This window comes from Tetrao urogallus (genome assembly GCF_951394365.1).
Source record: "Tetrao urogallus genome assembly, chromosome: 1".
NCBI classification, from domain to species: Eukaryota; Metazoa; Chordata; class Aves; order Galliformes; family Phasianidae; genus Tetrao; species Tetrao urogallus.
The window spans coordinates 134426770-134454718 of NC_136813.1; the positions used below are offsets into that span (position 1 = coordinate 134426770).

A 27949-nucleotide genomic window follows, 5' to 3' on the forward strand; every position below is an offset into this window, starting at 1 on the left:
CTGCAGTCACACTCAAAGAGATGTGCAGAAGAGTAAATGTTCAGAAATGTGTACATAAAGAAACCTACTCCCATCTTCCCTCTTTTCCCAAAAACTGAGATAAGAGAGATGGCAGTCTACCCAGACAGACAGGCAATAATAACATCAGCACAACCTGTTTACGTGAAAGCTGCAACATACCAGTTTGTGATATAAGAAGCTTACACATAGTTCTTGTCACTAGGCACATGGAGTTCCCTTAGTATGATGACACAAAATATATATGGAGAGAACTAAATTACTGAGAAAAGAGCATTAGAAATTGCTAGAGCACACTTCCAATCTGTGTGTCCAGAATTAAGTCCTCAGTCTAGAATTTACAGTCTAATTTACAGTCATGCAAAATGGCCTTTAATTTACACCTCACCTCAGTGACAGCTCTGAAGACCACGACCACTGGTATGGACTAAATAACCCATATGTCATCTTAGTGATGTCTTCAAATACCTGGGAGATAAGGTTGTAGTTTCACACGAAGTGGGACTTAAATCTATAAAATTAAGCCAGTATTAAATAGCACTTCTACTTCGTCTTAAATTTGTATTGGCAGTTCCTAAGAAAGGGCAAAATCTTGCTGTCTTACACTCTAATGTTGTCATCCTCATTACCTCCATTAGACATCTTAGGAACTTTCCTCTAAACATGAGTAATAGAATCATAGAATGGCTTAACTTGGAAGGGATCTCCTCTCTGTCTCTCTCCTCATTTTCCCATCTGCACTAACTTTGCATTTAGCCAGTACAATGGCAGTTTACCTGCAGAGCAATGAAAAGAGTTGTATGGAAGGCTTTAGGAAATGGGCTAAGCATTTTCATTACTGGAATATCTATGGGTGAGAATCAGCAAGTTCCTCTCTACCTCAAGTACCTCAAGTTCTGCTACTTGCCACTTTTATCCCATCCTCTGCTCTTTTGACCTCACTAGCATCATTCAATAGCACTGCATTTCACGTTTTAGATCCAATTCAGCTTCTACATCCACAAGCTCAAAATGGAGATGGGGGGATTTTGGCACCCAAAGGTCACTTGGTCTGAATTCCTGTTTATGTCTTGATGATTTTTTACAGTATGATCTTTTCTCACAGAAGAAAGAGGTGGACCTCAGCACTTCTGCAGTCTTCTGAACAGGCAGGATGACAGTCCCAAAAAATCTGCCATCTTTTTTTTACTCCTTCTCCTTCAGCTATCTAGCTATCTGCAGAACCCAAAGAAAGAGGCTTTAGTAGTGGTACAATGTGTTCCTCTTCAGCATCTCAGACTTCTCAGTTCTTCCTTAAGAATCTGCAAGCTTGCCAGGCAGAAGAAAGAACATGGAAGCATGGGCATGTGTTTCCAACAGGAAAACATAGAACTTGCCCATAGGGCTGGTCAGAAGATCAACCTGCATAGGAGTGAGTAAGTATTGCAGAATACAAAAAAAAAAAAACAAAAAAAAAAAACCAGGCCTTTGGATTGACACCACACTGCAAGAAACTGTGATAAACGGCCAGAGCCTCATTGCTGTCACTGCCAAAGAATGTTGGCATGAACAGGAATATTTCTGATTTATCTCCTGTTCCTATGTTCTTGTTCCTTTCTGTTTCTTCTTTCATTTATCTTATTTTTTAACTTCCTGCTTTTTCTGCTACCTTCTTTTCTGTCATTCTCTTTCTCTGTGTAGCATGTATACCATCGTTTTTCCTTTCAGTAGCTCTACTTTCTTTCTTGGGCTGAATCTGTCTTCCTTTCTTTTTTCAGTGGCTCTTTTTTTCCATCCCTTTGCCAAATTCTCTGCCTTGTGAGCCATGAAGAAATGCATGGACAGAGGGTCTACAGAAACCACCTGCTGAGTTCAACAGAACACACCTCAGTGCACAGAAGATCTGTAATTTTAGGAGTGGGGATAGGATCTTGACTGATGCAGATCAGGTCGGTTGATACCAGTAGGGGATTTCAATGAATGGCATTAGCTCCAATGCAGTCCATCTGCTATTACTTTATCAACCGTCTGTGACCATTTTTCAGCGCTAGACACAGGACTATTTCCAAAGCAGTTATTGCCTCTTCTCAAGCAGCTCTGTGGCGTTATCAAACCAAAAGCACAGGACACAGAAGCTGTTAATGTTGCATTCCACTGGTACTGAGAAGTTGTCATGTTATGGACAGAGAATTCTTTGCAATACAGGGAGGGGGGAAGATGATGTTTATCTGCAAGTCATGAGTTCATCACCTAGAATTAAGGCAATAAATTATTCTAAATAGCTATTGTGAGGTTTGGCTATGATCAACTCTATTTACTGACATTACCATTCTTTGTGGCCCGGAAAATGGGAACTGCTGTCGCATGTGGGAGAAGAGTGCTTGATTGCAAGTCTAGGGCAGGATCCATGGAGGCAACAGAAGCAACAGGGATGAAGAAAGGATTGGAAGGACACGTGGCCACTCAGTGGCTGGACACAGCCTCAGGCCCTCAGTGAAAGTGTCTGAAAATTGTTTTTGCAGTTTCTAAAGATGATATTTCAGACTGATTTCATTTGACCTCTTTCTCCTGCCATCTGCTTTAAGAAAGGTGTTGACAGAGGTCAGACAGAGCAACCAATGTGATAGGAACACTCCAACTGCTGTAAGAGATTTTTTTGAAGAGCCCACCTAGTCCTCACTGTACCTCCTCACCTTTGTGTTCTCCATATTTGCCTGAAAGTGGTTGCATCAGCGGTTTGAGACAAGAAGCAGAGAAATGCCTGTGTGGAAGATAGTGTGAAAATGTTCAGTCCTGGTAGATCTCCTTCACAGAACCAAGGCACTGCATCTGAAACTCACCTCTTGTGAGATTCAGAAAAAGCCATTCCTTCTAGGCCATGTAGCAGAATTGCCAACTATATTTTCCTGCAAGAGATTCCCAAGCTTGTTGGTAACTATAATGTTAGGGATGTTCTCTGAAACATTTCTTGCTTATAATTGTATGTTCATACTTTTCCTAAATCTACATGCACTAACTACCTTTGTGGTTCTGGAACTAGGTTTCTGCAAAGCAATTAATGCTGCTGGTCATGCTTGTATAAAACACCCCTAAAAGCTTAGAGAGAGTTCTAGTCTGGGTCTAGATATTACTTCTGACCCACGTGTCTGTGTTAGACTGAAATCAAAATTCAGGCAACTGATCCTGGGGAATATTTATGTGAACTTTGCTGACCCAGCCCTGCCTGCAGCATCTCCACAAACTCCAATTGTAATATCTTGAACGGAGGATTATTAAGTCTACAGGGAGAAAAGAATAAGAAGTAGATGAGCTGTTAAGAAGCAGAAAAAAATCCTCTCTTCATGCCTGTGACCTCAATAAGGAAAAGAAATGAGAAAAGAAGCACAAACCGGATGTGCTAACAAAGCAGAAATGTTGCTCAAACTCCTCCTGTGTATTTTCCAAAACAGTGCTGTGGAGATCTTCAGCTGGAATGAAAGTCAAATGAAGAAGAGCTTTGCATATAAAGTCTCTTGTCTTCAGAACAGACAAGGAACAGTCCATGGGCATGGAGGCTTGCTTTACGCTGGCATGTGCAGGTGCTGTAAGCCTGACCTGGAGTATTCCCTATTAAGAGTCAGAGAAGAATTCAGCCTCCGCAATCCACTAATTCTGTGAGCTTCCACTTGACACTGCAAGCTGGGGGGCAATTACTCAGAGTTATTGCGCTGTTTTGTGTGATAGGTGATAAATTTTATTTGATACAAACTAGAATCATTATCACGCTTCACACCTGGGCCACAGCCACTGAGCGCTTCTGAGATGAGATGAAGCACTGACCTCCAGGCTATACACCTAATACCTTGCCTGCAAACCTAAGCCAGAAAGGCTCATTTCCCATTTCATGAACTGGATTTGCTTTTTTTCTGTCAGACAAGGTCAGTCTTTCACAGGTTCAGACACAATGTTGTGCAGCTCAGCTGTTTTCCTGTAATGCTTTAAGAGTGGTGGATATTGGTGGAAAATTATCATTCCCCAATGGATTATTTTTTTCCCCCACGATGCTGTGGTGGTATTCCAAAAGGAGAATTAACTTGGAGAGCAGTTCAATTCCCACAAAATTAATGGCCCTCAGTCTTAAGGGTTACTGCAGTCACAAACTGAACACAACGTGGCTTTCTCAGGTGGATCTGACTGGTAGTGCATTAGCACAGGCTACAGCAGAGGGGAGATACAGAGAGATGTGATGTGATGCTGTGACTTGTGCATGTGGATAACATTCATGTCAGTGCCTTCTAGAAATACTTCATAGGATACTGAACAAATGCATGTTCTGTCTCTGAACAGTGAATTCAGGTAAAGACATATGAAGAGTCATAGACAACAGATGCCCAGAAGTAAAACAAATCAAATTTTGTTTATAAGCATGTGTTTTTTTAAGGTATAGCTTACTGTGATGCAGCTCAGAATGCTGTGAGGAAAGAATTCTGAAGGTTTGATTTCAAAGAACTGTCTAAAGTCTGTCCATCCACTTTTCGCCCTCCCACATGCAGCAGTGGAGCAACAAGTAGAAAGGACCCCTTCCAACAAGAACAGATATTTCCATTTGAATACTTTGGTAACAGTCAAAACAGGACAATAGGGAGTTTCATCAGAACTGCAGGGAAGGCTGACTTGGAGATGCATCCAATGATTTTCATATCTCCTTACCACTAATTGGTGCTATGATGCCAAGCAGTAACCAATCTGTAACAGCAACTAATTCAGAAGGCTCTTTAGAAATGAGTACACAGCTGTTTGAAGTTTAAACTATATTGAGTTGCAGTTTAATTGGATCATAATCATGAAGCAAACACTTGCCAGTTGCACTGATCGTGTTTCAATCCTGAACTAAGCAACACTATCTATACTGGAAAGTTACATCTCATGAGAAATGTTTTGCACAAATGTGAGCAGAGCAATGTGAGCAGAGCCTGCCCAACTTTTCCATAAATGTTTCAGATCCCAGCTCTTGTTCAGACCCCTGATCTCCTTTCCCTGGGAAGACTATGCCTCCTTTCCTTAAAAGTAGGTCAGGTCTCACCAGTACTTCTATCAGATAGCAAGTACCATATTTCTTCCACAAATACAGGTGGAACATCACTCCTTCCCAAAGATTTTTCTGAGGACTGATACTGCCCTTCAGACAGTTGTACTCAGATCCCATCCCATCACCTGGATGGGATCCGAGAATAATTCAAACTTCCAGTGCAGTCCCCATGTCCATTGCCAAAGCAGACCTGCCCCAAGCACTTCATGTTTTATGTAAAACATTTCTCATACTGGAGCACAGGTGATTTTCTGCTGATTTCCTATTTGGCACCACAGGCAAGTCTGAGGCAGGCACCAAAAAGCCTGTGAAAAGCAACTGAATGAATGTACTCTTCCCTCTAATTGTGACTCCACCATTTCCTCTCATTACACTAATAGAAACAAATCTTTCTCATCTCAGCGCTATTACCTCACACAAAAGCAAATGGTATGTAATCCTGTTAGAGCTGGGCTGCTGCTGGACACATTTTAAAGTCATTGTTGTGGGACACCAGTCTCCACTGTGTGAGACTGGGAGAAGTGGGAAATGCAATTACGAGGCTATTCAAATCCTTAGAATGAAACCTTGCCACTAACAGGCAGAAGCCAGCAAGAAAAAGAGAAGTTGCTTTATGAAATTATAGGGTTTAGCTAAATAACAGTCTAATCAGCACCTCAGCAAAGGAGTAGGGTTAGTTCCTACGGTGCTTTCATGGAGTCTCCTCATTCCCCTCAGCCCTATCTCTGACATCTCTAGTGGAAGGCCCAATCTGAAAGATGGGTTGTGATCACAAAGTCAGTGGTGCACAGACCCAATGCAGAAACGGTTGTGCATTCCCCATGTTTGCACAATACTTTGAAATAGAGAAGCCTTAAGCAGAGCTTGGTTACAGCAATCTGCCTGCTGCTGCCACCACCTCACACCGTCTCTGGGCTTCCTAGGGGTAAGCTTCTGGTTTCACATCTGTACCCTAAAAGCTCCTGGCCTACTGCATCAACTCAGCGGCCAGGTAGGAAATTCACATTGCTAAACTCACAAAACTGCAACACCCAGCTCCATTCCCCACAATGATTAATTCATGTACTGGGGGTAAGAAGGTAAGTGGCAGTCAGTGAAGCAATGCTGAACAGTACAAGTGAGAATGATTGCAGCTGCTTCATCAAGTTGGCTTCTGCCGAGTGGTTAGAGGCTGGTCTGTTCCCAATCATTCCTACCCACATGAAGCCAAGGCTTTTTCAACTGGATGGGTAGCAAAGAAAGAATCAGAAATCTAGTAGGACAAACAACAGGGAAGACAACACAAGAAGAACAGACAATGACTATGATAAAACACAAGCAGAACCAAGGTGTTTTTGCAGGCTGATCGTAACAACCAACCTCCTAGCGTTTCCTTCTCCTCCTGACTCACTTTTGAGCTGTGTGGCTGCTCTAACTCATCTGTCCTGAAGTCAGATGATCTTATTGCCTTGAATTAGACACCCCTCTTTGTCTTCACCTTCCCTGCTATGTTACCTTCCTGCTGCCCCTGTTCTCTCTTTCTCCCTAGATGAGATTGGGTTCTCATTGATAGCCGGACTGTTCTTGCAGGTCCCAGATGAGATGATGTGGGCTGAGGTAAGGTAAGGTAGAGGAGGAGACATCAGCTGATCATTGCTGGAGTCTCCAAGTCCCTTGAAGAGATGAGAGTCACTTCCCTGCTTATGCTCGTTATTAGTCCCTATTCTCTTTAATCGGCTTAGACTGATGAGCCGAGGCAGCGGTAGGGATCAGCCAGGCTGTTTAATTAAGGGATTGCAGCTCAGCCCTGCAGTTTGGGGGTTTGTGTAAATGAGCTGCAAGTCCATTATTTAATCTGCCGCACTGAGAGGAGTTGGGGCATTAATGAAGCAAACTCTAATTAAAACTAGACCGTTGATGGTTATTAGTGGCATCAGTTCTGACAGGATTTATCTCATTTAGGGAAATGCCTGATCAAGGAGGGGAAAAACAAAGAAGAAACCCAAGCTGGTTTATCAAATTCACCACAACATCACTTGTGACTAGTTGTCTTCTCAGTGGGGCTCAGGACAACTGCACAGGGAGATGCTGTGTCTCATGCTCTCCCACCAGGAGTCCTGATGGTCTTATTTAGTGATATTCCTGGTTCACCCAGGAACTGATTTCCTATTCAGGCTGTCTTACCCACATATTTCAGACTTGATTTTGTTCTGCCTCAGTTCAAAAGGGAGCTTGCTCATGATTTGAGCAGGGTGACAGGCTCTGTAAATGATCTGATGAGCTTCTCTCAGCAGTGCATCGAGCCATTCCAGAGTAACATAGCTATCAGCTATAGACAAGAGCTCTATGGTGACCCTGTGGTTTCCCTGTTCTGCCATTTGTCTTGTCCTCCTCACTGCTTCAGGAACCAAGCATGCCCATGGAAGACTGCAGGACCTGTCAGAGGCTAAGAGATGTGTTCTGTCCAACATAAATTTGAGCAGTGAGCTTAATAGTCCTGCATGTGCTCTGCCTTTCTCCTTGCATAGAGTGTGAAGTGGGGATACTGTTCTCACCTGAAGCCATTACACACAGAGATTGCACATAAAAGCTGTTCTGTTTCAAAAAGCAAAAATCTGTGCGACTGTTTCTTGTCTTCAAACAATCACAGTGACTTCAACCGTTTTTGTCTCTCCCCAGAATATTGAGTCACATGCAGAGAGGCTCGGAGCTTCTATTGGGGCTCAGGGCATTAGAAATGGAAAGGAAAAAAGAAAGCCTTAGAAAGAAAGTAAGGAAAGCAGGAGTCCTGCTACAAGTGAGCATGGGAGCAAGCTACAAAAGACAGTCTAGCTTACAGAAAAAAAGGACAGATGAAGAACAGTATGAGAGGCCCCTCAACTGAAACCTCAGATGCAACATACTGTAGGGGTCAATTTCATTCATCTCCTCTTTTGACTTCCCTGATTCAGACTCATCTTTGGATTAACAACTTGCCAAGTTGTTAAATTACTAGAATAAATTATTGTTTCTCATCGATTTTTCTGCCAAACCCTGTGTGGGAAATTTGGTGGTTCCCAGCACAAGGTGGGCAGACAAACTGAGACTCAAAGACGGACAGGGCCTTTTGAATGATTAGGCCAAAAGTGATGATACATCAATATGACAAAAATTACCCTAGATTTCAAGACACTGAGGTAATGACAGCCTTGTAGAATAAGAAAATGGTAGAAACGAAGGGAGTTGATCAGAAATAAGATGGGGGCTGGGACAGATCAGAGTCAAGGATCAGGGTATGGTGACAGCCAGCACCTCTTCATCTGGTATGAGATACAGCTGCAAACATCTCATGGGGCTGTCACACAACCTTTACCAATGTTTGAGAGTCTGCAGCATAGACATCATGGGCTGTTAACCCTTCCACCTTCATACACAGATGGGCATGAGGGGTCTCACTCCTTTACTCTGTCTCCAAGCGTAGCTTAATCCTGCTTTTGTATATACACAAACATGCACACCTGTTCTCTTCACAGCTGTCCAGCACTCACACTTTTCCTTGGAAGGAAATCAGAAATCACAGCCTGCTCCAGTGAGCAGAACAAACAAAAGAAACATGATTTCAAAAATGCTATAGACTTGCTACTGCAATTCAGCTGCCCCATTCTGTTCAGAGCCCTTCCCCGTAACTCAAGCTTCTTATACCAATGCCAAAAGCCAAACGTAAAGGTCTAGCAGCGTGATGTGGGAAATCTTCAAAGGAACCTGTTTACTGTCTACAAGAGGGTGATGAGTCATGAGAAAATGGAGCAGGCCTGTGAAATTGAGGTGTAAGAGCAGAGAACAAGACGGCAAGAATGGAGGGACAAGGTGAGCATGGAAACTATCCAGTGTGTGAATCCTGAGTGCCTTTGATGCTCCTTGGAGCCCTTGGTTTTGGCACCAATGTCCTTCACTGATGAAGGACAGCTGCAACAACTGCTGTCTGCATGTGCCCAACCCTGTCTGCATTTAATAGAAGTTGGTAGCAGCTAATAGCTCCAGTCTATAACTGACCTGGCAAGTTCAAACCATTTCAGCTGCGTGTTCTGTGAAACTGTGCCCCTCTGCCTCAGGCTATCTCAGTTGTTATGGACAAATAAGATCCCAGTGGAGCACTTCTGAGAGATCAGCTCTCACTCCAGGCATATGTGGGATAGAGGAAACAGATACCATGTATGCCCCAGTGAGACAGAACCCTGAGTTTATTTGATGACTTTTACTGTAGGTTAAATGTTGTGGATTTCTACCACTGTGTGCCCAACTAACTTATAATGTAGGGTAACTATTTTGAAGGAGAAGGGTGAGGCATGTGTATATCACTGTCAAAGTGACGAAGAAAAGTCAGAAAATATACAAATATGGATGTGGGTTAATCAAAGCAGGTGTTGGAAGAAAGGCTGAAAGTTTGTATTGGAAGTGCGAAGATACTTGTGAGTTGAGACCAGAGGTGGTTCTGAGCAATTAAACTGAAGGAGTAATATCTGGAAGTGAAAAGAGAGGGACAGTAGCACAGGGGATTTGGTGCATAAGGGAGGGTGGAAGAGGATCAGAGTGTATAATATGTGAGTTTTGTCTCCCATTAGTGAGATACTGCTGGGAGATGAGAAGCAGGAGAAGATGAAGAAGAAAGTTTATCTATGTATCTGTTTATCTGGCAGCAGTTTCCCACCTTGGTGAAGAGTCTGGAGATGAAGGCTTCTGCTCTGCGTCAGCTGCTGGGCAACAGAACTGGTGCAAAACAGTTTCATTCCTGTAAGAAAAAAAAAACCAAACAGTAGCAGGTTAGTATTCATTTCATTCAGCAGAAAACTTACAGGAGAATGTCTTCCCCAAGGCTGTTCCAAGGGGACAGTAACACCCAATGATACTGAAAAACAAATCTAATTATCACATGAACATTATGCACTCCGAGATGGTGGGGAGCAGGAGAGAAGTGAGCTGACAATTTTTTCCTCTCCTTTACCCTTCCTGCTGCTGATGTCAAGCTGTAGAGAAGAGCCAAAACCATTCAAATAAGAAGTTTTCTTTCTGTCTGTATCTGTCCCATGATCCCATACATCGTAAGAAAACAGTTTTGGTGGGTCTCATGTTTAGTTCTGGACACAAATATTTCCTTAGATGTGTTTTTTTAGATATGTTTCCTATACATTTTAATGCAAAGAAGTTGATTTTTTTGTCATAAGAATGGCTGAAGTAATGCTGCAGATATTTCTCTTGAAGCCTCTCTAAAGCATAGAAATTGCCTCAGCACATCAGTATTGAGCACTGCCAATAATAGCAGTGGAAAAGTAGCATAACAAGCATAAGAGAGCGTGCTGTGATCGTGAGGAGAACAGAAAGTTGGAAGACATCACAGCAAAGAAAAACAAAAACTTAAGTAACAACCATGAGGAAAACGGGAAAACAAAAAGCTAAAAGTGTGCTTATTAGATGAGAAAGGCAAAGGAATTCATCCAAAGGAAGAAAGCCTAAATTTGAGTGACTTGCTCTTGGGTCCCATGCTTGGAAACATTTGAAAGGAGCTTGGTTTTCAGAGGTACTGGGCTCTTATCAGAGCACTGGAATCCAGTAAGAGCTTCTCAGCACTTCTGAAAATTAAGATAGTTCCGTGTGGACCCTTACGGTGTCAGAGGCAGCATAAATCAATAGTCAACTTTCAACACCCTGACCTTCATCAATGAAAGGGAGTCACTAAAAAGAGACACAATGGCAGGGGAAAAAGTGCTAGAAGAATGGTAACCACGTAAGGAGAGAAGAAACAAAGCAGGAGACATAAAGCAGGCTGAATCCTCAGATAGCACAAATCACTCTCTCCAAGTTGGTGGAATAGCACTTGGAGCTCCATTCTCAGTGCTACTGAAGAGAGCCAGGGCTCAGATGGTGTCATCTTTAAAAAATACTTTTACAGCTTCTAACCAAGACATAAGCAGTAAAACTAAGTCTCCTGGTTGTCATGGGGTCCCAGCTTATTCCGAAAGCTTTGGAATTTCTTTCCTGAAGTGTGAAAATTATCCCCTCTATCTTTCTCAAAATATGATGTAGATGGCCACAAAGATAGATAAATTACAGATAACAATGATCCTGTTCCCAGCCATTCCCTTTCTGCTTCTCAGCTAGCTCAATGTAATAAACTGCTTAGTTCTTCTGCTTCCTTGGTTTCCACTGCCCTGTCAAAAAGAATCTTTCCTTAGAAGCAGCAGGATTAGCAGAAGCAACACAGCAAGGTGAAGAGGGAAGGATTAGCTTTACCTCACTGACCTCTGCCCATGCCCCAGGTTCCTGCCTGTGACATGCAGACTGCTGGAAAAGAAGAGACATGTTTGTGTGACACACCAAATTCATCTCCTGATCTTCCATTTCTGTAACTGCCCAGCTCACATCCATTCTCTCCTGCCAGTCTGGTTATTGCTGTTTCTCATGATTTTGTTTCTAATTCAAAGTTATTGTATGGCAACTACCTGTCTGTCTAGGGTGTCCATAAATTACCTGTGTTGTCTTTTTTCTGAAGCAAGTGGTGGGGTCACTTTTGAGCCTACATTCAAGCAGACTCACACAAATAGTCAAGCTCCTACATCTTGTCATTCTGCTTCCAGCTAGAAGTATCTAGAAAAAAAAAAGGAATTTCCTGATAAAATTTTGGTTTTGCAGAAAATGCTGCATCATCAGACTGAAACTATCTGGTGACATCTTGGGTTTGACCAAGATTCTTAAAATCACAAAGTTTTGTCTGGATTTCCTGGCAGGCTTCTTGAGGTTTGTACTTCCATATCCCAAATCAGTAGCACAGCCATGCAGTACAAGTAGTCCCTTGGATAGGGGCCATCATTTATCCAATATTTCCATCCACTTGGCTCTCTGTTATACCCAACTCCCAGGGCAGCAATTCTGAGAGCTGGCTAGCCCAAGAAGTGTGGAACAGCTGTGCCAAGGCAATCAGATCTACAGAGCAGGCTTGTAGTCATGGACAGTGTCATCTGCAGTGTGAAAAGGCACAAGGTTCTCAACTGATCCAACAACATCTGAGGTTCACTCTGAGGAGCATGTTTGGTTTCAGAAGTATGATACACTGTCACTTTCTACTGAATTTCATCACTACTTGAAGTAGTAAAAAAAAGAAAGACCTAGATTCAGATAAAAATAAGAACACATTCTGCTATACTGGAATCTTCCAAGATACAGATAACCCAAATGTCATCCATTTTCAATCATAACACTTCCCTAAATGAGCTACATTGTCCTCTGCCTTTATTCTAACATTAGATGCATCAGTCAGATTGCTAACTGTATATAAGGAAAGCAAACAAGAGGGAGGAAAAACCAAAAAAAAAAAAAGAAAGGTATGGACAAGTAGAGACAACAACAACAACAACAACAAAAGAAATAGAAGCTTTTATATAGATGAAATGCCCTGTTAGTCAATCATCAGAATAGAAACAAAAAAAAAAAAAGGGAAACAGGTAAAGGAATAGTGGTGTTAAGTTACAGGACTTCAGACTGTGTTCAGTGGATATTTTAAGAAAAAAACACCTCATAGATACTCTTCAGAGAATCAGGATGTACTGAGCATTGCAGTTTTACAGTCAGCCATTGGCTCTGGTTCTCATAATCTCTCATGTTTGTTTAACGTTAACCTTGGGTATTTTCTACTTCAATCAGTGTTCTCTTGAACCTCTGAGATCCCAAGATCTCAGGAGTAGTTGCACATCTTACGTAGTACTAACAGATGTTGATCATGCCCACAGACAGAAACTGGCCTTCAGGCTGTTTGGAGCCATGACACCCAGAGAGAAGTCCGCATGGAGATGAGCAGTAGGCACTGCTTGATAAATATATGCAGTGTAAGTGGATGTTCCTAAACAGCTGAAAGTTCTCCTCACTGGGGGCAAGAAAGGATATCTTTGGACTGTTGTTATATCCGAGTTCTCTAAATATCCAGGAGCAACTGCAACTTTGGGTCTACTCACATTCTTCTTTCACAGCTTGCATGTCTTTCTTTTTTATCATACTCAGGACAAAGGGAGTGCATTCTGTCTTGCACACAGTACCCTGTTCTTTTTCTTCTTTCCGTCTCTTGATTCTGCATGTATCTGATAGTTTGCAAATCTGTGTAAAAACAAGGCCCTTAACTTTGAAGCATGGCCTGTATAGCCCAGACATGAGATGGGAGAGGAAGAGTTATAGGCATACAGAAGAAATGGACCTGCTTCTCCCCCCCCATGAAAAGACTGTATTAATTGCTGTCTGGACAAAGCAGTTCTTATCTAGGGGTGAAATGCAAGTACTCAAATAAGTGTTCTAGAAAAGCAGCTGTTGTTTTAACTCTGTGAAGTCTTCAGGTAAGATGTTATTTTTGGTGCTGCGGTTGAAGAGGGCCCTGTAGGATTTTAATGGCTGGCAAGCAATGCACCTGAGTGACAAGGAGAGGTGCAGCCAGGATCCACCTCATGTAAGGATTGGCTTACTATTGTGTTACAGTCATCTCTTTGGCTGCACCTCAAAGAAAACTTGCAACAGAAAATCCAGCAAGAAGGAAAGGTGTTCTGGTAGTGTGAACAGGAGACCTTTGGTATTAAAGAGGCAAACAGAGAGGAAGAACAGTGTTGAAGTGCCTATGGATGTAAATGCTACCAGCATCTTGTGAGTTACAAGTAGAGGAGCAGCAGAGGACAAGGTTGCAAGAGGAAGACTGATAAGGAAGATGTTGCAAAGAGCAAACAGGAAGACTGGGAACAGCCTGAGCCTGTCAGAGCCTTGCTCTGTCTAGCTGGGACACATGCTCCAGAGGCAAGGATTTGACAGTCCAGACCTATCTTAAATGCAGAGAAAGCTGTGTTTGACCCAGTAGTAACCTGTGTTGTCAATTGAAATGTTACCCTCCTCTCTTCTGAGAGAAAACAACTGACTGAGTTTTATTTAGCTGTCTTTAGCATTGCTCCTGACAAGAGGTATCCTCCAGCCAGCTGCCTCCAGCATCAGAGGAGAGTATCAATGAACAAACTGTCCGGACACAGCATTTCCTGCTCTGTGACAAACTTTAGAGAGGCCTATGCCAAACCTTCTGGCTAGCATGAGCTGTCTAGTTGGCTCAAGAGTTAGCGTTACCTTTCTGGCTTCTTAGAAAGCTGGACTGTGCTGCAAAGAGGCCCTCTGACTCACATTACTTAGACTTTACAGCTATGAATCCCAGAGCCAAGCCTCTTTTCTCTTAAAAACTGGTGTTGTGGAGGATATAAGAATTGAGCTCCAACAACTGAAAGTCTCTGTAGCTGCCTAGTTTGTAAACCAAAGGGCCAAAACTGTGGTAACTTTCCCCAAATTGTCATAATGCTGTATCTTGCCATAAAACAAGCACTCGGGCCTTACATTCATTCAATCTTACTTCCCATCTTAAGCATCAGTGCCCACTGGTTTGATATTGATGGTAGATGTTTTGGGATAGAGATGTTCAACTGCTGAGAGTTGTACTAAGGTAAAGAAATTGTCATCTTCTTCCACTAGCCAGAAAAGAAAACCCCCAACCCAGATAGCACAAAGAAATCTGTGTTGCTGTGTTACCCAGAAGTCAACTTTAAGTAAACAAATATCCAATATGGTCTCTGGATTCTTCTGGGTTTGCAATTTTAGACTACAAGATATGCTAGAACAATACAGAGTAAAAATTGCTCTCAATGGGAGTACATAGAGCATGCTTCTCTATAACGTGTTGCATCATCTCTCTGTTGCACAATTACTGTTGCAATTGTATACACATGTCTGACCGATCTGATGTCTTTCTATAATGGAGAGATAGCATCAATAGACAAAAAAAGGCTGAGTGATGTGATCTGCCTATACTTCAAGGCCTTTAATATGGTCCTACATCACAGTCTTATCTCTATATTAGTGAGATAGGGATTTGAAGGGTGGACTATTCAGTAGATAAGGAATTGGTTGGATGGCCATAGCCAGAGGTTATGCTCAACAGTTCTGTGTCCAGGTGGAGTCTGGTGACAAGTAGCGTCCCCCAGAGTTCTGTCTTGGCACCAGTGCTCTTCAACACCTTTTTCACTGACCTGGTTAGTGGGATTGAGCACATCCTCAGCAAGTCTGCACTGCTCACTAAACTGAATGATGCAGAAAAGGATGCCATTCAAAGGGACCTGGACAAGCTGGAAAAGTGGGCACAGAAGAATCTAATGGGATTATTTTTTTTGAAGTCAAGTGCAAGTTGCAATTTGGTCAGGGCAATCCCAGATTTGTGTACAAACAACTTATTGAGAAACAGCCCTGCAGAGAAGGACTCACGGGTCCTGGTATATGAAAAGCTGGACATAAACCAGCAGTGTGTGCTTGCAGCCCAGAAGGCCAATTGTATCCAGAACTGCATCAAAAGACGGGTGGCCAGTAGGGTGAGAGAGGTGACTGTACCCCTCTATTCTGCCTTGGAGTCAGTCCACAGGAAGTCCACAATGATCAGTGGATTGGAACATCTTTCCTTTGAAGAAAGTCTGAGGGAACTGGGCTTGTTCTTCTTGAAAGGCTCCAGAGAGACCTCACTGTGGGCTTCCAGTACTGAAAGGGAGCCTATAAACAGGAGGGAGACAGACTTTTTACAAAGGCAGATAATGACAGGACAAGGGGAGCAGCTTTAAACTAAAAGAAGGGAAATTTATGTTAGATATTAAGAAGAAATTCTTTAGGCTGCCCAGAGAAGTTGTAGATGCCCCATCCCTGGAGGTGTTTAAGGCCAGGTTGGATGGGGCACTGGGCAGCCTGGTCTAGTGGTTGGCAACCCTGCCCATGGCAGGAGGTTGGAACTGGATGATCTTTAAGGCCCCTTCCAACCCAAGTCATTCTATGATTATGTATTATATAGTATATCTGGCATGACCTCTACTACAAAGACTGACTACCACTGGGTTTTTCAACTGATAGTGCTTGCCTAACTTCTGTAGCCTTGTACTTGGTCCCTACAGGCCTGCATATTCAGTAGCACTGACCTTGGCACAAACATGCACCAGTCCTTAAAAATCTGATAATGTTGAAAGGCATATGGTGCTCCCTCAAGAAATGTTATGTCAGTAAATAAATATTACAGTTTACATGGTTTCTCTTTAAAACTCCACCTTTCCAATAAAAGCTAGGGGAATCTTGACCTAAAGAAATATATATTTTTTGTAACTCCGGATATCTCAGATTTCCTGAAATCTATTACTGTTTGTCTTTTTTCATATAGCTGCCATGAGAACAGATGGAGTCACAGAAAAACATAGCCTAGAAGGAGAAGATGAAAGCAGAAAGAATCAAAGGAGAACAGAATTCATCTCATGTGAGGTTTTACTAACTGTTATTCTTTGTACGAAAAGGGCTAGAGAACCATGAACAGGAACTATTTAATAGTGGTAAGTTTATGAAAAGTCAGTTGCACAGTGCTACTTCTATCTTGACCCAGATGTATAGCTCAATGCTACCTTTCCCAACAGAGCTGTGATATAACCTAGCTAAGATTAGCTGTAGGTCTTATTCCTTCTCTCACTTCCCTCTTGTGTTAGATATTTTTCTGACTCCATTAAACCTGTTACTTTATAGGTGAGATCTGATAGAGGCTGTGTTTTCCAAAGAGTACCTTCCAACAACTAGATGTTTCTTTCCTGTCCTACACTACTCATTCCAAAATATACTCACTAAAATTTAAGTTGTCTTAATTTCTGATCTCAGTTGTAAGCCATTACATTGGTGTTGCGGAGGGAGTGGACAGAGTTTATGTCACGGGGGAAGTATGCATAATTAAAAACAAACACAAGGTAATTTCTGGACTTCAAGTTCTTTAACTACTCTTAACTTGGATGGACTCCACAAAGTTATCGGATCCTTCTGATGGCAAGAGTGTGACAAGGTTCAGAGAGAAACTGGACAACTTAAAAACTATCCCATTAGAACTTTTAATGCAGGTCCTTCCCAAAGGCAGTGTATAGGACTCAAGCTTTTCAGCATTAGAAGGCTTTTATTGGTATCCCATGGCTATCTTCTGTAATTTTTGCTGCTCTTTCCTATTGAATATCTGATGTTGACTATATCTGAAAAACAGCTACACAGTCCAGATTCATGAATCTGACCATCTGATAAATCCTGTGCTAGAGGGCAAGGGTTTTAGAATCCAAAATACTGCAAGTGTGGAAATGCAAGAAAAAAGCTGGAATTGTCATTTTATTTTACATTCCCAGTAATAAAAACAGTCTCAACCTGAGCATACATAGGATGCATCTTGGGAATGGACTGATCTTCACTAACTTGCCAAAGATTTCTGAAGTCAGTCCAAAAATACCCCAAAGAGCAGAATGAGATTGAAGCAGTCTGAAGTCAAATTTATATGGTAGATTGCTGAAGATGAAACTACAACAAAAGAAGCAGGGAGAAGAATTGTGCAAAACATTATACTTTGGAAATTGTGTGGGTTAACCCAGCAAGTTCGAAAAAACACCTTTAGGCTAATTAGCTTCTATTTGCCCTTTTCTAATGTACTCAATATCTATTGTTTTTATGGCTGTTAATTTACTCTGCTCTCCAAATTGTTACTGCTTCCACATCTTCATCAGAAACCTCAAGTAGCAGTGATTATCTTTAGTTCCCTTAGCTATCTGGAAGGTAAGTGCTATACTTGTAAAGGGTTTACATATGACATGGTAGTCTATGCAGAACCACTTTGTTGCACCTGTTCTGCACACCTATCATTGACTCTCTGGTCATATTTTTCTAGTATTATGTAAATCTGTCTTTCCAGTGCTAAAAAACAGGATGAAGAGGGGAGTCCTACTGACTGAGCATTTCCACCTTCTCACCAGAATATATTGTTTTTAGAGACCCCATAAAATATCTCGAGATCTCAGCAGCATAAAATACCTTACACATATACTATTGTTCGCAAAGTGAAAATTCAGTGTGACATGGTGATGCAAATGTGGTTTTGAGCTATTGTGGGTTCTTCAAAACAGCACAGCTTGGAAGAACGAGCACAAGGCACCATGTTGAGGAAACTGAATTTCCTGCACTGAAAGAAGATCTGAGCCAATGCCGGTGTGATCTGATCTTTTTTTTTTTGGTTGGGTGACTATAACAGATGTGTCAAATATGCCATTTATTTATCACCATCTGCTTCATGGGGTGTACATATTAATGCCATATCTTCCTGAACAGAGGATTTCTATGGTTACTTAATCCATATTTGTGGCAAGCATTTCTCCTGTACTAGCCATTCTTAAGAAGCAGTCAGGAAAACATGAGAGCATGACTGGCAGATGAGTGCAAGGATGTGGGGGGAAAAGTGGGGTGTTTTGCCTCTTCCTCAGTGCAAAGAATAGGACTGGTGGACATCCAATATTTTATGTTCTAAAAGGACAGCATGAGCTCACATCCACAAGTCAGCTAAGTCAGAATCAGCAATACGTCAGGAGACAGAGAATATGAGCTGTGGCCTCTTGTTTCCCAGCTCAGTAGTGCATGCTCCCCTGCTACACACCCAGATGTTTTCCTTCTCTTTTCTCGTGTTGGTGACATCCTACTTGACAGAAATTTCCTTCACCAAGGATCTGGGCTCTAGACTGCTATCAAGAGTGAGGAAGACTGGAAGGATGTCACCTGCACACTCACTTTATTCAGGGAAAATTGCTGTTGACAAGTCCATTTTGTTACCCTGAAACACTTGAAGGAGATCTAATCCATTTGTTAAATCCACAAGGAGAGGCTGGGATGACTGCCAAGATTTCCCCTACGTGCTAGAAATGGGCAACAGCAGAAAAAGGAATGGAAGGAGCTGCTAGTATTCATCCAGGCCCTGGGAGTCAACGAGAGGGAGAGTCCAGTCAAGCTTCTGGGTTCAGTTTTCCACGCATCATCCTTGTGACACAAATAAGCAAAGAGCTGGACCCAATGCCATTATTTCTTATGGTGCATTACTCTTTGCACAGTTCTGTGACTCTTGGTGCTTCAGCTTAAGTAACCTACTTAAGGTGAGGTAAGGATGATACGCTTGCTCTCAGTTATCTATGGACCAACATTATTATAACCAGTCAGAAAGCTTAAGATCAAGTATGTAGTGCACAAAAACAAGTCTGTCCTCTGAAGCAGTGAACATAACATAATGTGCACACACACAATACATTTAATAAAAGGCAGCAGCTTGAACAAAACCAATCAGATTTGGGACATGTGGATAGTCTGGGAAGGAGCTAGCTCTGAAAGCTCTCTGTAGAAGGAGAGTACTTTTATCTCTGATGTAGCTATGTTGGTGTCTCTACTAGCCAGGGAAATGCTCTTTAGGTTTACAGGGATGATTCTCATGCTCTCCTATTTGCCAGCAGAAGCTATTTCCTCAGAAGCGTCTCTTCTTGCTATTAATTTCTTTCCTAAGGCATAGTAGGAACAGGGATGAGGGAAGTGATTGTACTTGCTAAGCAATTCCCAGAAAGAAGTTTCCAGGATGGAAGTGAGTTTGCTAGCAGCTGCCATAGGGCTTGGGGGAGCTGCCTCTCCTGAAGTATCATTGAAGCACATGTCAATGGGGAGTCCATTCACTCAATTTAAATTGGATTTCTCTTCTCCAAAGGAAAGCCAGCTACACAGAGTGTGGCTGTCTGTTAATTGTACTGGTGCTTTGGAAACACTAAGAGAAAGCATGCAAAACATTGGTGGTGGGAGAAAATGCTATATATTAGACTACACAGTAGCCTAATATACACTACTAGTCTTTTTTAGGTCCCCTTGTCAAAGGGTGGAAACGGTTGATAACTATCTGTGATAGACAAGCCACAATACCTTTTGCTCTAATTTGCTAGCAGGGTGGATATTGGTACTGAGGAAGAACAGCTACTGTATAAAAGAGCAATCTGATATTCTAACTGTATGTGCACAGCTAATCACATGGAGAGGATCCTCTAGTGACACGTGTAGCACTTCCAGGGAGTGAAGAGAGCTTTAATAAGTTGTAGCCAAAACTATATTTCAGATTTAGATAGCAGCTTCCTATTTGTGATATCTGAAGTGTGTGTGAGGGGGAGGTTGTGTAAGCTCCAGAAGTCACTTCAATTAAATAATTACCATAAACAGAAGTTGCATTGATTAATTTCTTAATAGAAATATGGTATATGCGTACAACACTACATTCCCAAGATAGTATCTGATCTTTTCCAAGACAGCATCTCTCAATTTCAACTGTCTTTAATACAATAATTTCTTTTAAAGGTTATATATCTAATAGAATAATTATGTGTCTGCAAATGCATGCTGGTAGAGTCATTTCGTAGCTTTGAAACATCTCTTCTTACCTCTTCTGTTTTGTACTACACAAAGGCTCTTTCTTCTTTGTTCAAATAATAGACTTATAACTACATAAAATGGAAGTAGCTGGCAAAAGCTCACTTTTAATTACACTGATGAGCGTTCCCCAAATACCCTTCAGTTCTTCATACAGTAATTACAGTTTGTCAGCCTAACACCAATGAGTATGTAGTTCTCCTAAACAGATCTAGCACTCTGCCTGAATGTCCTGCTAGCAGACTAAACACATTTTTCTGCTCTCCTATTTTGAGCTAATTTGTATAAACACTGTAAAAAGCTGAGGACTGTATTAGTGAAATTGCCAAGCCTGGGGGGGGTTGCCAATTACTATGACTGTGAGATATATATATGGATTTTAGGTCTCTTCCTGAACAAGAATAAATTATTTTTCACTTTTTGCAAGTGTCAGAATTGGGCTCAGTAAAAGGGTGTTTGTTTTGATGAGTACTAGACCTGTCTTTAATAAAGCTTAGACTTGTACTGGCTGCACGCTTAAATGGCTCATGTTTAACCCCTTAATACAGGAAGAAAGCCGTGGAATTTTCTAGAGGTTGAAATCAAACTGTCCCTCAGCACTGAAGAATAACGCAAATCTATAGGAGGGAGTATTGTTCAATACACTCATAATCCAATAAGCATGAAAATTGACTTCATACACAGAAATGGCTCATCACCGAGCTCTCCGTGCATCTTAGCAACAGTGCCTTCTGCAAACTTGCCCCAGCAAGGAAATGCTTGGGTAGATTTGCTGCTTGTATAACTGCAGTCCTGTGCCCTTGCATGCAACTCTGAATTCACTGCTGGATGTAGCATGACGGTGAACTGCACCAGCACTGCAGTGCTTGGAATCTTGTTACTACCACACTGGATGATGCACTGTATTTCTGTAGTGGTTTTATTCTGCATACTCACCAAAGATTATTAAAATTGTTGTATGGGGTAAATCCTACTTCTGAGCTGCTCAGACACTACTGAGGCTTGACACTACACTTTATAACAAGAAGGCTGTGGTTGAACATAGTGAGAAAGAGGCTTGGTTTGCAGAACACTGTTTCAGGCCCTCGGTTTGGGGCCTTGGCTTTGGAAACTCAGTTTCTATTATATCTGCAGCTATCTGGGTCTTGTCCACATTGCTTCAATTACACCTACAATTGAAGGTGGAGTGGTTTCCTAACAGAGAAGTACAACAAGAAGAAATAGGAACCCACAGGACATTACAAGCATCATGGATACTTCCATTTGGTTTAAATGAAAACTGTATAATTTCTTGAGGCTTTATAAAGACCTGACCTTGCTAGAATAGCAGAAGAGCATGTGGGATTAATGACATGTCCTCAGACTTCAAAAAGCTGTGAAAGGTGTTCCCTTTCCCTATCTTAACTGCTCAACAACTCCTAGGATTTAATACTATTAGGTCATAAAATAAACAGTCAAGTGTATTTATAAACGTGATGACAGTTCAGATCGCTCTTCATCTCAGGAACTGGATTGTATTATACTTCCTGTCTGGTGGGACAGCACTGGGAAAAATTCACCACAAAAATGGAGAAGACATTACCTCTTAACCAGACGCCTTGTATATGCTAATTATTCATCCGTGTCCCTTCTCAGAACTGAGATACAAATGTCAGCTTACAGTCACATACCTGGCCAAAAGTTCAGTGCTTCAGTCAGTAACGACCATTGAAACCTACGTAGCCTGCATCTGCATCCAAATGTAAAGCTCATCTTGAATTAGATGAGCTGCTTACATCTGTCTGTATTACTGAATCACTCTGTAGTGACTTATTGCAGCTAGCAAGTGCCTTGTGGGGAATCTTAACTTACAGAAGCATCTGAATTAGAAATCAACTGCTATTCTCTAATAGTAAATCTTCAAGCATTCCACCAGGTGCTGGAGTCCTTGTGTCTTTTCCTTCGTTTAAAATAAATAAATAAATAAATAAATAAGGTAGTTCTGGAAATATAAATGTAAGAGATTTTCACGAACTGCAGGAGACTGGCTTCTGACAACATGTTTCAGGGAAGCTGCAAAAACAATTACTGGAAATCAGAGTGAGGAGCTGTGGGACTGATTGTATTTCTGCTCCTGAAGCATGATGGCTGGTGCACACCTTCTTGTGGTACTTACAGCTGGGCAGACTCCTCTAGCAACTGAGATTTAACAAGTTTGCATCAGAGTCCTGGTGCCAACAGGGCTGTAGCATAAGCTGACTCCATGTGGCTCAGCATAAGCTGGCAGTGCTATTTGTGCTTTCACACTTTAACTGTGAAGCTACATCAAAGATGTTCCAGACCCTACATGCTGGGAATGTGACTTCCCACTTCAGTAAGAAGCAACAGAAGTGACAGCATTGGCATCTGTGGTTACTTTAGCACTAGGAAGCATTGAAATTTTGATCCTGGTGATGAGCAGATTCTACTGAGACTCTCGTTTAGCCTTCAAAGATGTGTGGTGGGGGAAATTCCACTTTCGGCAGCAGCTGTTCCATGTAAATTGTGTGTAATACATGAAGAGATCCCAAAGCTGAAGAAAAGGTAGTGGGAAGAGACAGCTCAGGCTCATGGGAAAAAAACAGCCTAGTACAAACCAGATTTTAATCAAACAAGTGTCAAAAAGTGAGAAGCCCAGGGGTAAGCAGAGATATTGAGAGAGCAATTATCATGCTCCTAGGCGAGCTGGGTCAGCCTTACTTGTAGGTGAAACACGTTCTCATTGTAACTCCAGAGCAAACAAATTGTGACAGAGATTTATTAGTCACTGCATTTATTGATGAAATAAGAGCTTATAAAGTGTGCCATGGAGACCAAATGCCCTCTCTCCTGTGCTAAAAGGAGTATTCTCTCTCCAGGGTCATTTAGTTCTGTGTCATTTGCATGCTTTCTGCTGCTTAACCCCCATCCTACTCTGCAGGGAGATATGGTTCCTCTTGCCACTGGACTGTCAGAATTCCTGTCTTCTTATCACTGTTGTTTCCTAAAGGGTTAATATCTGATTTTCTCCACAGCAGAGACAGTATATTCACACAGATATAATCCTGAAATGTATGAACAGACAGGATAACTGTCCAGGGTTACTTTTTGTGTGCCTTTGAGAAAGGTGGAAATTGAGTTGCAGCTGTAGACCACTGTATAGTCTCTACAGACTGAGACATCTAAGGTCATATAGATACTGACCTTGGGATGCTTTCTAATTGAGAATCATGCTAGACAGTCAGCAGTCACTCGATAAAGAGAATCAAAAGCAATTCATAGTGGAGGGCAAGTAATACTGAGTAACATCCATTCTCATAGCAAATTGACAAAACCTCCTGAGTAGGGTGAAGAGGGGCATCCTTGTTATTTTTGAGATAAAAGTTGTTTTACTTTGCTTGCAAAACCAGTACGTAAATAGCACTAGGAAACAAACGTACATTTTATATCCTCATCTTCTATTTTAATTAGAAAACCAACTCCTTATGATTTCATTATCTCTGCCTCCTCCCTGGTCACGATTACTCTGATATACTGACCAACAGCATCGTAGTGGAAATGCTAAGTCACGGTCTGAACCAGTGATTGAGCACCTGCTGGGAAAGCAGGGCAAACCTCAGGTGCATGCAGTGCATCTGAGTGACCAGAATAGTGGAGCCAGGATACATCCCTTCCCAGACTTCATTTAAGGGTTGGCAGTAAAAGTAAGGGTCTCTCTCTGGAGATCCCTGTCTACATGAGGCCTCCTAAGGGTAAGCAGATACTTACCTTTGTTTCTGTGCCCCTGGCTGCTGCATTTGAGCATACCCTCACTTGCTGCAGCCTAGGACTTCACTGCTCTGATATCATTGCTGCGCTTTCCATCATGTTACTGGCATGTACGAATTAGATGAGAATGTTGATGCTGTTAGTTCCATGATTCTCAGCTGATCTCTCTATCATATAACAGATCTCCAGCTCCGTATAAACTTATCTCTCATTGCACTTTATTTCTCTTCTCTTATGTACCTCTCTTAACAGTTCTTGCTCAGTTGAAAGACAGTGTTTACTCAAGCCATATAAGTTCATATGTAAGTGATACGTTTTTTCTCCTTCGAGAGAGCATATTTTCAAATCAAGCTAGGGGTAAGAATATTTATATCCTTGGTCAGTGTGGCACCAGTTAGGCCCACAGTAGAAAAGCTGAGATATGGACTTTTATAAGGAAGATACCTTGGCTACAGTGGGCACTTACAGATTATGCAGTCATTTATTGTGAAATGCAGTTTCTATCAGGTAAGTTCACTTTTGTAAATGAAGATATATTATGTGATGTTTGCAGAGTGAGCTAAGAAATGTTATGGAAAGTATTGGTGTATGTCTGTATGTGGCACAAGGAAGCAGTATGTTACAGTACTCATATACAGGCATCTCATATAAAGCTGAATACTAGAGGAAAAAAAGAGGGAGAAAAAGTAAGAGAAAAAGTAAATGTAATTTGTGCAGGTTGGAATTGTCTCTCAGTTATGACACTTATAAATTGTGCTGCTATGGGATTCCCTCTGTTGGTGCCACTCTCCCTTGTTCAGGGAAGCACGGTAGACTGGGAGGGGGCAGTAAGTACATAAAAAGCTTTGGGCTTTCTTTTTCAGGAAAGAACAGATCCTAAACCCTTTCCTCTTTTCCTTGCAGAATTATCTTCTAGTTAATTATGGTATTGACTGTTTCACTCCATAACTCTGTCTGTGAAGGGCAATGAGATACTTGGCTGTGTCTTATTTATTGTTTCTGCTTTTCTCCTTTACTTGAAGTGTATCTTCCAAATTTCCAAGCTTAGAATAATTGATGCCACTATGAATTTGAGGATGCTTTCTAGGGTTTTGCACCCTTGCACAGAGCAATTGAATTTTTCCTCCCTTCTAGGCATGTTGAAAACTCTGTAATGCTCATCACCTTTTTTTTTTTTTTTTTTTTTTCAAAGTAAATTAAAGCAATAACTAGAATTCATTAGACATTAGAAACTTCAGGCATAGTTTCAGTGTCTTCAGTTACTAGGTACTCTAACTCCTTTATGCCTAGGAACAACCATTGCCTAAATGTATTGTGCCTTAGCGCTTGTTTTTGCTCTTTGCAGTAATCAGACAGTGAATACCATATTGCCAAAGTATGAATCCAGTACAAACCAGCTCACTGGAAGAGTATGCAGGGGTATTCCAGAGGGATGCTGTTTTGAAATCTGCATGGTTTAAGCATAGCAGTTTTTCTTCCTATCTTGCAAAAGTAATGCTCTTCAGAAGCCTGAGTAGAAGAGACTGTCTCTTCAGATCTTATCATGGCAGACCTTGGATGTTGTTCCCACTTTCACTTATGTTCTTGTTTGAACAGAATTTCCTGTCCAGAAAAGCAGATTGCATTAGATTAAAAGCTCATAGTTTGCGCTTGGAATAGGCCATTATTTTTAGCTTTTATTGAGATTTCATGGTGATTACTGTCATAGGACAGCTCAAGCTTCTTTGCCAAACAGTGCAGAGTTGTGTACAAGGCATCAATGGAGAAAAAAAAACGGGCTTTTTTCTACTTCAGTCACTGGGTGTAACTGTATGCCTTAATTCAATTGCATGGTTCAGGTACCACTGTTAGGTTGTCTGGGGTAGTGAGTTTTCACTGTTTACATAGCTGAAAATGCTGAATTCTTTTGCATTTTCTAGAAATGATGCTTTTAAAAAGACTACATAGTCAAGCCCAGGATGAATCTGTGTTAGTGTGGAATCTCAGATACCAATGGGAGAATGGATTTTGTGGAGAACGGTTATCTAAAAGAACACTTAAGACAAAATAGAGCCTTTCTGCAAATGTGTTGGCATCTATGGCATTTACATAGCCTATGCACAGATACATCTGGTTTGGAGACTTGTAACTCCTATCTGATCAACAAGGTGAATGGGAATGTCAGCTCTTGATATTAGGAGATGCAGAATTGTGTTCTCATACGATAACTAAGCAAATGACAATAATTGAGTCATCTTATAAATTGGTTTATTTGCTCAGCTACAGAGCAAATAAAAAGTAAAAATCAATGAACTTTGTGATATTCTTCATTCTAGAACTGGTTTGTCCAGCTCTAATAATTAGAGAACTTCATAGGTGGTCCTATGGCAATGATTCTAAGCAGTCAACTTACCAACAGTTCTGAGACAGGAATGGAGACTGTAGCAATGGGTTATATTAGGGAATTCCTCATTAAAAAGAAATAAAGCAAAGTGTGTTGAATGATGCAGAGGGAGATCTGTATGGAATCCAAGATATGGAACATAATAGGGAGCCTGGAGATCTCCATGCAGTTTTTACTCTTTAAAGAGGAAACATCATAACTGTTATCAGTGTGCTAGCCACAAAAGTGTAAACAAAGGTTATGTCTTTGGTCACTTACTCACTTGAGTGGGCATCAGTTCTCCATCCAATCATTCTTTGTCCCTAAATTTTTCTCAAGGGAGAAAGCATTTGATTGAAATAGACTGCACTCTGGCTGTATGAAGTTTGTCAGCTCTTAAATTAATCACTCCTATTAAATTGTTAATATTTTTGATACAATGAGAGAGCCAGAGAATGCCCCAGAAATGGGATAAAGTGCTATGTAGATACTGTTCCCAAACTTTTTAATCTTTTGCAACGCATGCAAAAGATGCACATGGTCAAGAGTAAAGGTTGAAATGGAATCTGATTGTTCATCTGGTATCTTCTCCAACTGTGCTAAAACCATATTTCCACTGAGTTTGTATAGATCAGATTTCAAGTCTCATGCAGTGAATCCTAGCCAGTTCAGCTCTTAAAGGTTACCCTAATTGAAATATTATCTGTATTCAAATATAGGTTCTTCATTTTTCTTTCTACTTATGAACAGATCTTATTCTTGTGCCTGTTGAATGATAAGTGCCATTTATTGCCATTTCAGGCAGGAAATCAGTAAACAATATGGCTTCTCATGCAGCAACATCCACAAACAGTGTCCTCTCTGTCTTTCTATCTCATTACATTTTGGTCCTAAACACTTTCAAATTGGAGTACTTCCCTATGGATAGCAAAATCAACAGTCTGATTCTAAGAGCTCCAAATGATTCTATGCTGAACGCTTCTCAAACTTGGGCTTAGTGAGAGATTTTATATATAGGGATGCAGTTATGGGAAATCTGTTTCTCATATATCATCTGCAACATATGATCCAGCAAGAGCCACAAAAAGCAATAGCAAAAGAAGTGTGAAGTGTCCCACTTAGCCATAAAGACTATGCGTGCCAGCATCACAAAGTTCTACATGACTTACTGTGTCCTCTTAAGTTGATGCTGAGAGCAGACATAGCCTGCGGTAACGGAGGTGTGTGCTTTACTTTCATGAAAAAAAACTCGGCTGCCTTATCTCCTGAGATAGTGAATCTCTTGGATGTGCTGGGCACATCATTTAGGAATACCTGGAAAGCCCTTCAAGATCCTTGGGCTGAAGATGCTTTGAAAGAGCAGTGGTGATATGCTGCAGAGATACTATCATCCCTGCGCTCCTGAGGCACGTCCCTTTGAGTGAAGGATGAAGATGATTTGTTGAGGCATTCTACGGAAGCCTGTGCTGTCA

General features: G+C 41.4%; 1 protein-coding gene across 1 annotated transcript in view; it reads right to left on the bottom strand.

The window, feature by feature from the left end:
• Positions 1-27949, bottom strand: part of IQSEC3 (IQ motif and Sec7 domain ArfGEF 3) — a gene marked incomplete at both ends in the record, with an annotated part of 97865 nt that overhangs the window by 44705 nt on the left and 25211 nt on the right. The window contains one exon of the mRNA XM_079537672.1: positions 9732-9812. Coding sequence (XP_079393798.1) covers positions 9732-9812 — 81 coding nt within the window. The remainder of the gene's footprint in view (positions 1-9731; positions 9813-27949) is intronic.